At 46.3% G+C, this 9,793-nt stretch overlaps 1 protein-coding gene across 1 annotated transcript in view; it reads left to right on the top strand.

Moving 5' to 3' along the window:
• Window positions 1–5,079: 5,079 nt before the first annotated feature.
• Slc7a3 (solute carrier family 7 member 3) overlaps window positions 5,080–9,793 on the top strand; it is a 6,550-nt gene continuing 1,836 nt past the window's right edge. The window contains exons 1-8 of the mRNA XM_021188107.1: window positions 5,080–5,231; window positions 6,230–6,633; window positions 7,162–7,320; window positions 7,729–7,906; window positions 8,055–8,167; window positions 8,288–8,510; window positions 8,672–8,811; window positions 8,905–9,007. Of these exons, the coding sequence (XP_021043766.1) occupies window positions 6,264–6,633; window positions 7,162–7,320; window positions 7,729–7,906; window positions 8,055–8,167; window positions 8,288–8,510; window positions 8,672–8,811; window positions 8,905–9,007 (1,286 nt within the window). The 5' untranslated portion in view covers window positions 5,080–5,231; window positions 6,230–6,263. The remainder of the gene's footprint in view (window positions 5,232–6,229; window positions 6,634–7,161; window positions 7,321–7,728; window positions 7,907–8,054; window positions 8,168–8,287; window positions 8,511–8,671; window positions 8,812–8,904; window positions 9,008–9,793) is intronic.

Genomic DNA, 9,793 nt, shown 5'->3' with positions numbered 1-9,793 from the left:
GAGAGAGAGAGAGAGAGAGAGAGAGAGAGAGAGAGAGAGAGAGTCATTACTACTTTAAGTCTTCAAAGTGCACACCTACTCATTAACAGTTTTTTATTTATTAAATCATATTAGGAAGCTGAGGGCAAAAATGGGTACAAGAAATGAGTCATCACGTTGACCACCAGCCCAGCATTTGAGCCAGTAGTAGTCTGGCTGCTATTGTTCTTGTTTCCTGACCTCAACTATTAAGAGTGTACCTTTGTGAACTTTGTGAGTGTATCTTCGTTCCCCAAGAACATTTTAACAAAAGCATCTTGACCTAACAGTTTACATCTCTAAAATCTCTTGAAGGTTGGTGGTTGTTACTAACACTCTTCATCTCTAAGTTCTTTCCCAGGGTAGTGACTGAGTCATTAATCTGCTTTTACAGCGATGTTTGAAGAAGATCAAACACTATTATTGTAAGTGCCAGTGAGAGGCTGGAAGCCCGCTTCCAGTTTTCATACAACTCATAGATTAGGAGGGACTCGAGGGCAAAACTTCACAACCACGTGAAGTCCTTAAGTCCCTTAGTCCCCTGGGCCTCTGTCTGTCCAGGGTTGTGCTAACCTGGTGGTCCACATTCCATGAGTTCCTTTTTCAAGGCTTCCAACAAGTGTTACTGTTTTAAATATGATAGAGCGTCCTCACAGTGCCATGCTTTAAGCCACATAACTGAACCTTTGCAGCGTCAGTTTTGCAATCATGCTGGCAGGAGAGAAGCTATTCTAAAAGGACACCTGTGCTTCTTCCTTTGCCTGTCAGACTATCCAGACAATGAATTCCAAGGAATGGAATTTCCCCCCAGGAATCTCACACTGGGGACAGCCAGAGGGGACTTTGTCTTTCTGGAAGCAATTTGACACACACTTTGCAGGAGAGACTGAGGCTGAGCCCCCACCTTGACCTGGACTGCTAATATATACTTCTTGCTGTCTACTTAAGCTTAAGTAAGACTCTTGTAAATGCGCAGAAGATGGGGAGTGGGGGGGGTGGCTGACTCAGGACATAATTGCTCTTCTCCCCAATGTGGCACATTGAATAAATCCCTTTTCTCTGTTTCCCACTATTAATTGTCTCTTTACCTTTCATTAAAAAGCTTGTTGTGGCTGCCAGGATCCTCTAGGCATTGGCCTTAAAATCTCAGTTAATGGTTCATTGTTGCCAACACTAGAGTGAGTGTTGGGAGGAAATGAGTAGTTACTAGGAATGGGCATAGGGTTTCTTTTGGTGATGAAAATGTTCTTAAATTGATGGTGAAAGGACAGCATAAACCCCATTTGTCTCCATTTAAGGACCAGGCCTGATTTCAAAAATGACTATAAGGCACCAGCTCCAGGAATAGACCTTAAGTTCCAGAAACTAGGCCATAAGATACTAGCTCTAGGGACTGACCATAAAATCCAGAATGAGATCATTGCCCCCCCCCCAAAAAAAAAGAACAGCCTGGGGATAACCACAAAAATTGGGAACTATCTTATCTCAGAATGGGCTATCTGTGCTGGGCAGCCCTATCTCATCACATGGTTGAATGTTTGTGACATAAGAATGCAGACCACCGACCATCTGTGACCCCCTAGTACCCACCAATGAAATTTTCAATTATCTATCCTTCTAGAGAGTTCCCCTGGTTCACTATAAGAAGGCCTGCATTTGTCTGGGGTTGCCATTTCAAAGAATGGCTGACTCCTGCATGCTGGTTGCTTTGGCAGAATAAATGCTCTTTGTTTTTGCATACTGAGTCCGGGGTCTTCCTTCAGCAATTTTCGGACCCTTACAACACATAACTCTTTGACTATAGTTAAACCATACTGAGTTGTTGTTGTTGTTGTTGTTTTGTTGTTGTTGTTGTTGTTTTGGTTTTTCGAAACAGGGTTTCTCTGTGTAGCCCTGGCTGTCTTGGAACTCACTCTGTAGACCAGGTGGTCTCGAACTCAGAAATCTGCCTGCCTCTGTCTCCTGAGTGCTGGGATTAAAGGTGTGCGCCACCATGCCCAGCTTTTTTTTTTTTTTTTTTTTTTTTTNTAGCCCTGGCTGTCCTGGAACTCACTCTGTAGACGAGGCTGGCCTCGAACTCAGAAATCTGCCTGCCTCTGCCTCCCAAGTGCTGGGATTAAAGGCGTGTACCACCATGCCCGGCCAGTTGTATTCCTTAAAAGGGTGACTTTTTTCCCAAGGCTAAACACGATAAAACAGGCAGGAGGAGGAGGATGAGTTCAAGATTATCCTGAGCTACATAGAGAATTCTAGGCTAGCCTGGACTATGCAAAACCCTGTCGCAATAAAACAAAAATAAATTAAAAATAAAAGCATAGATTTTGATGGGCACAGTGGTGCATACTTGTAATCTTAATACTTGGAAGATGGAGGCAGGATGATCAAGAGTTATATACAATTTGGGTTACATGAGACTGTCTCGAAAAAGGATGAACTTCGACATAGACATTCTCCCTATAATTTCATCATTTGCAATAAGTTATACACATTTTTTTTTTTTATTTTTCAGCCCAAATTCCAGGTACCCAGTTCCTAAAGTCCTTGGAATGTCAGAAATGATAAGTATCTTTTTGTATGCTAATGATGACAGCTGGCTAGGGGTTCCAGAATAGCTTCCAGATGGGGGGTTGGTTGCCAGGGGAACCAACTTGTGATTTAAAGGGTTTCAGGAATTATTTGTTTACTGTCTAGTGCATTTAAGATACTTAATAATCCTGGAGGGGGACATCTATTATTCACAAGCCTTATCTTCCAGTGCTTCCAAACATTGCACTTGTCAGATCTTTACACTCCCCTGACCTCATGCATCTTTGGAGGCCCACAGCTCAGCTGTCCCTCCTCATTCCTCAAGGCTCTGATTCAGCCCTTGCAATTCTTTCTCCCAAATGCCTTACAAATGAAGCCTCCCTTAGTCATCGCAGTCTGTACGACTTGTCTGACTATCTATCAGTTTGCCAATTAATCTCATGACTTAATCAATTACTGAGTTTAAGTAGCCGAACTGTTGTTGTATACACTAATATATGACTTTGAATCTGCATCAAATTTTCATTGACTATCCCACTGTGCCAGATAGGAAGACTTGACTTCATACTGCTACTTAAGCAGTCCAGCAACCCTTTGAAACACACTTATTATATCTACAAATGATAGGTAATTTATTCAAGGCCACAGTGGTTGGCTGAGCTGGGAACTTGACTTAGTTGTAATTTCATATATACTGCACCCTTGGTTTCTCTTAATACTGTTCTATTGTGCTGTGGAGGTTTTCTTTCTCAGATTAGACCATTAAGACTAGGAGTTAATGTGTTTGCCCCCACCCCATCTCTGAGGCATTGAACTCAGGTCCTTTGCCATCCTAAGAAAGCACTCAACCACTAAGCCAGACCTCCATCCATCCCGAGGATTTTACTCGTGTTTTTTTGGTAGACTTAGTTGTTATAGCAGCTCTTTAACAAGTGCATTCTTTTCTTAAGTTTCTACAATCTTCTGCGGTTTCCTAGTAACTCCTAGCCTAAAAAGGACCTACCTCTTGCACGAGCTTCACACTTCCTCTTTCTTGTGCATTTGAATGAAGTATAGAACTTATGGGAGGCCAGACCTTAAAACAACAGGCCAGCTTTAATCAAAATGAATGGTGACTCAATGCTGTCTGATGCTCCAAACTTCAGCTTAGTCATCAGTAAAATGGAATTAAAAGGGTGGGGCTGCAGCTCATTGGCATAATCTTGGCACTGGGGAGACCTACAGGATTGATCCTGAAAGACCCCCGAAGGGAGCCCCCCCCCACTCCAGTCTCAGGAAGGACGCCCACCCAGTAGGACGCTGAGACGACTTGCTGTAAACACACGAGGAAGTTTATTGAAGACAGGACAAGACAAGAGCTCAGGCCAGCATGCTGGGGTCGAAACTCATATGCCACGCAGGGGTAGAGGAGTTCGACACCGACCTGAATTTTTACAGAGCTTATAAAGGAGAAAACCACAAACCAGGGGGAGCAAAGGGGAGGGAAAAGGGGAATTCTAAAACCATAGACTGCCCACTCAGTTAGGTCATATGCTAGTCATGTGTAACACTAGGCAACACACCCAGGGCTTTGTGACATTGTGGTTAGGGTGGTGACATTCCACAGGGGCGTTGGATCATTGTGACCGGGGGCTTTGGGACATTGTGATTGTTCCAGGAAACTTTCTGCTCAGGAATGCTCCGGGAACCATTGTGCAGCAAGGGAGGGTGAAAAGTTCATATTCTCACAGACCCCATTTCTTCTTTTGGGTAGCTAGGCAGCTTATTAATTTTTAGCCCTTCAATCCCCATCACTATAAATTTTAAAAAGTTTTGCTCTTTCAATGTTTAAATATTCATAACTTCATATTTAATATTGATAGGCAGGTGGAGAGATGCTACAAATACATTGTGGCCTAGGAATCTACGCGGGGGTTAATGATCAGAGTACAGGTGGTTTGAAACGGTCTTCCATTCTCTTGCTGTCTGTATTAGCAACAGTTGAGGGTGAGAGCAGAGGCGGCAGTCGGGGCTGTTGCATGGTCCTAAGGATTTCATGCAGAGGAACGTGCTCAGGGAGAAGATACAGTGAGATGGAGACTTGGTGGTATTTGCCCCTCCATCCTTCACACAAACCCAATTCTCTTTATTCACTCCTCTCCCCAGTGCTGCTAATGTTTGCTGATTCTGACTAATCTTGCATAAAGGTAGAAAATACCCATGGGATCTGTGGTCAGGAAGCTTTTTATTGTCTTTGACCACCAGAGAGGCAAATGGTTAAAGGCTCTCCTCCCTCCTTCCTCACTCCCGGCCATGCCCTGCTTGTTCTTTTTGGTTGGGAAGCAGTCTCAGACCAAAAGCAACCAATGTTGCAAAGCCATGTGACTGACTGTGTGTGTGTGTGTGTGTGTGTGTGTGTGTGTGTGTGTGTGTGTATGCCCGTGTGCCCGTGTGTACACAAGCGAGTGCGTTGGTATGTATATTGTGTTGTGTGTCATGTGTAGGGAGAGGGTTTGGGGCTGGGATCCCATGACGTTACTGGCTCCTCCTCCCGGGGAATATAAGGGGCGCTTGGCTTTCAAGGACCCTGAGCTGCGGCATTGAAGCCCGAGGAGCCTAAGTCTGCAGACCCAACCCAACTCGACTTAAGTCAGCCTCACTGAACCGGATCTGAGAATCTTCGCTCTCTGGGCTTGCCACGGCTCTCGGTAAGCCTTTTGGGGCTGGCACGTGTGTCAGAGTGGGGAGGGGGAGGCTCCTCTTTTACCTAGGCTTTTCAGGCAACCAGGGCTTGCAGTTGCATCAGCGCAACTGTGACCTGTTGCTGGTAAGACCCTAGCCCAGGAGCCAGGGCTCCCTAGCTCCAGCGTAGTCCCAGACTGTTTCTTCATGGAGCCATATAAATCTAGATGCTGAGTCTAGGGCCACCGGGCGGGACCCCTTATCTGCCGAGAGGGAAGTGCTAGCGCTCTCGGGCTGGTTTTGCCCCCCAACCCCCAGGCGCACCTCCCAATTTCAGAGACCGAAGCTCCGCCTCACTGCTGGGGTTCACTGGTCAGTTTAGCCTAGCCGGAGGAGGTGGAAGAGCATTTGCTTTCTCCCGAGGGCAAAGAAGGCTCAGGTGGATCGCCAGGGCTTGGTGAGAAGGGATAAGACTGAGGTCAGTCCCCTCTTCCAGGCGGAGCCCTGTCTCTTTGAAGCTCTCTGGGCGCTCACTGAAAGGGATGTGGGTAATGGGTGTAAAAAAGGGGTTCTTTCAGAGTTGCCTCGAGTTGAGTTCCGCTTGATTCACCAGGAGCCACAGGCCGGGGAAACAAAAACGTTAGGTTTCAGGGCTGCTGGGCTGGGCTCTGGGGTAAATCCCATAGGTTCTTGGGCAGGAAAAGAAGAAACCTAATGTCCTAGCACTTACTAGAGGCCAACCACTGTGCTATACCGAGAGAGCTTTCTCTAGCCTTTTCTGAAGTGGGTCCTTCCACCTGCCTGGGAGATAAGGTAATCCCCACTTGCATTATTATTGTAATTCCTACTTGCATATGAAGAAATGGTAATTAGAGGTGAAGTGGCTTGCTTTCTCCTCCTCAGCCCAACCCCCTTTGTCCCGGTAACTAATTCACCTGGTGAAGGGAGTGGGTTTTGTAATTCACTTTTGGAGCTTGGGGGACAATGAGACCCATTGAAGGGCTTTTGTCTTGTTTTTCCCCAGAACCTAGCTAACATCCTCTTCAATTCCAAGTAGAATGCTGTGGCAGGCACTTAGAAGATTTGGTCAAAAGCTGGTGCGGAGACGTGTGTTGGAGCTGAGTATGGGTGAGACCCGCCTTGCCAGATGCCTGAGCACCCTCGACTTAGTGGCCCTGGGTGTGGGCAGCACATTAGGTGCAGGTGTGTATGTCCTGGCTGGTGAGGTGGCCAAAGATAAAGCAGGACCATCCATTGTGATCTGCTTTTTGGTGGCTGCTCTGTCCTCTGTGTTGGCTGGACTGTGTTATGCTGAGTTTGGGGCCCGGGTCCCTGGCTCTGGTTCTGCATATCTCTACAGTTACGTCACCGTAGGTGAACTCTGGGCCTTCACCACCGGCTGGAATCTCATTCTCTCCTACGTCATTGGTGAGATAGATGCTTGTGGTAGGATGGGAGGGATGGGTGATTACACAAATAGCAAAGGGATTATGGATCCAGAAATCTGAGTGGAATTTCAGTGAAGTCTAAATTTTCTTTATTTTTCCTAATATCTCAATACTTCTAGATGTTTATTTATTTTTGGTAGGGGTATATGGAGGGTTTGGAGGTACAGAACAATTGTTCACCTCCGTATGGTGTTCACTCATTAAGATGCTAGTTAGGGTCTTTAAAATTAATAACAGGAGCTGCGTCTAGAGTTGTCCACCAGCACTCAGAGGCTGTGGTAGGAGGATCAAGAGGCTGAGGACAGCTAAGCCTGATCTACACAGAGAGAACTGTCACACACACACACACACACACACACACACACACACACACACACACACACACACACAAATAGTAAGGTGGGTAATTATGGCAGGAATCTGTGAGGCAGATGTATAGGAGGGAGGGAACTCGTTCTTATAATCCTGAGTATTGGGATTACAGTAGAAAATACAATTGCTATACCAGGTACAGCCAGTGTGGCCCGGGCTTGGAGCTCTGCTTTTGACAACCTGATTGGAAACCACATCTCTCGGACTCTGAAGGGGACCATCTTACTGAACATGCCTCATGTTCTTGCAGAATATCCAGATTTCTTTGCCTTGGCCCTTGTGTTGCTCCTCACTGGTGAGGCAGGGGCAGGGTTGAATGATGGGAGGGGTTGGGTTTGGGAAGCGCTAGAGGGTAATGAGGGGAAGAAAAGAAGCTGGGCATTAAAATAAAATAAATCTTTGGGGAAAAAAGGGGGCTGGTGAGATAGCTCAGAGGGTAAGAGCACCCGACTGCTCTTCCGAAGGTCCTGAGTTCAAATCCCAGCAACCACATAGTGGCTCACAACCATCTGTAAGGAGATCTGATGCCCTCTTCTGGAGTGTCTGAAGATAGCTGCAGTGTACTTACATTAAAATAAAATAAATCTTTGAAAAAAAGAAGCTGGGAAGGAAAGAGTCTGCCACACAGAGGCAGGAAAAAAAAGGAAAGCAAGCTCGGAGGAAGGATTTTGTCCTCAGGATCCTGAACAATTTTCTCCCATAGGATTGCTGGTTTTAGGGGCAAGTGAATCAGCCCTGGTTACCAAAGTGTTCACGGGGATGAACCTTTTGGTTCTCGGCTTTGTCATCATCTCTGGCTTCATTAAGGGAGAACTGAGAAACTGGAAGCTCACGAAAGAGGACTATTGCTTGACCATGAGTGAATCCAACGGCACTTGTAGGTTAGAGAGCCACAAAGCTGGGGCCATAATGGGGGAGGAGGGGGAATCCAGAATGGGAATGGGAGGCAATAAACAGCTAGGCATCAGAGAAAAGGGATGCACTTAGCTGAACAGACTCTTACGAATTCTCTTCCTTCTTGCATTCTAGCTTGGACTCTATGGGCTCTGGAGGTTTCATGCCTTTTGGCTTGGAAGGCATTCTCCGTGGCGCTGCTACCTGTTTCTATGCCTTCGTTGGTTTTGATTGTATTGCAACCACCGGTAACAGTCACACAATCTTGGCTGGCCTTGGGTGCAATGTGTGAACTTATAGATTGGGGGTGGCAGAGGAGGAAGCTTACTTCCCTGGTTTAGAACATCGTGCTCTGTGTTTTCTTACAGGAGAAGAGGCCCAGAATCCCCAGCGCTCCATCCCCATGGGTATTGTGATCTCGCTGTCCATCTGCTTTTTGGCTTATTTTGGTGTGTCTTCAGCACTTACCCTCATGATGCCTTACTACAAGCTTCAGCCTGAGAGCCCTCTGCCTGAAGCATTTTCCTATGTTGGCTGGGAGCCTGCCCGCTACTTGGTGGCTATTGGCTCCCTCTGTGCACTTTCTACTAGGTCAGTGTTAAATATTTCTTTGCCCTGTGGCTGTAGTTTCCAGCTATGTCCTTTTGTGCCAGAGAATGCGCCTTAGAAAGGCTAGGAAAGGGAGGTGGGAATGCTATAAACACACAGATACCTTGATGAACTCATTCCCCTTGGGCATTGTCTCTTTTCAGCCTTTTGGGCTCTATGTTTCCTATGCCTCGGGTGATCTATTCAATGGCAAAAGATGGCCTCCTGTTCCGTGTCCTTGCTAAGGTTCACAGTGTCACACATACACCCATTGTGGCCACCTTGGTATCGGGTGTTATTGCAGGTAACAAAGCCAAACCAAACCCACCCCTTTTTGTTGTTCCCCAACTCCATTAACTTCACCCTTCGCTCACTTGCTTCTGCCTGCTGATTTTAGCATTCATGGCATTCCTCTTCGAACTCGCTGATCTCGTGGACCTCATGTCAATCGGAACTCTGCTTGCTTACTCGCTGGTGTCCATTTGTGTTCTCATCCTCAGGTAAGACTTGTGTTTGTACGTCTCGGTGAGGCAGGATGTTATTGTCCACTCCTCCCTTCTGTCATCCCGACTCACCTTGAGTGATTTGGCCATTTGGCTCTATCCAAAAGAACACCCCCCATCTCCTGTGTCTTTTGCATATCTATGTAGTTGCATGTATGTGTGTGTGTGTGTGTAGGCCTGAGGTCAGAGTTAGGTGCCTCCTACATCCCTCTCCACCTTATTTTTGAGATGGAGTCTCTCACTGAATCTGGAACTCACTGGTTGGTTAGGTTGGCTGGCTAGTGAATTCTAGAATCCTACCTAGCTCCAACTCACTAGCACTGGGGCTACAAGACACCTGGGTTTTATGTGAATGTTGGAGATCTGAACTCAAGTCCTGTCATTATGTTTGTGTGGTAAACACTTGCATATTATAAACCTCTCTCTCTCTCTCTCTCTCTCTCTCTCTCTCTCTCTCTCTCTCTCTCTCTCTGTGTGTGTGTGTGTGTGTGTGTGTGTGTATCTGTCTGTCTATGTGTACCCTTGGAGGCTAGAAGAGTACATTGACCCCCCTGAAGCTAGTTATGGGTGGTTGTGAGCTGCCCAATGTAGGTGCTAGGAACTGAACGCAGGTCCTCTTCAAGGGAAGTAAAAACTTTTAACTGCCAAGCTGTCTCTGTAGCCCACTGGCAGATGCTTTTATAGGCTAAGCCATCTCTCCAGCCTAAGCTTCTACCTTTCGTGGTGATAAAGAAGCTACCTAAAAAGAAAGTAGTGAATGGTAAAGAATTATTCTTTTTTTTT

This window comes from Mus pahari, chromosome X (assembly GCF_900095145.1).
Source record: "Mus pahari chromosome X, PAHARI_EIJ_v1.1, whole genome shotgun sequence".
In the NCBI taxonomy this organism is placed as follows: domain Eukaryota; kingdom Metazoa; phylum Chordata; class Mammalia; order Rodentia; family Muridae; genus Mus; species Mus pahari.
The sequence above is the reverse complement of the archived record's forward strand: the minus strand, read 5'-3'. Positions and strand labels throughout refer to the sequence as shown.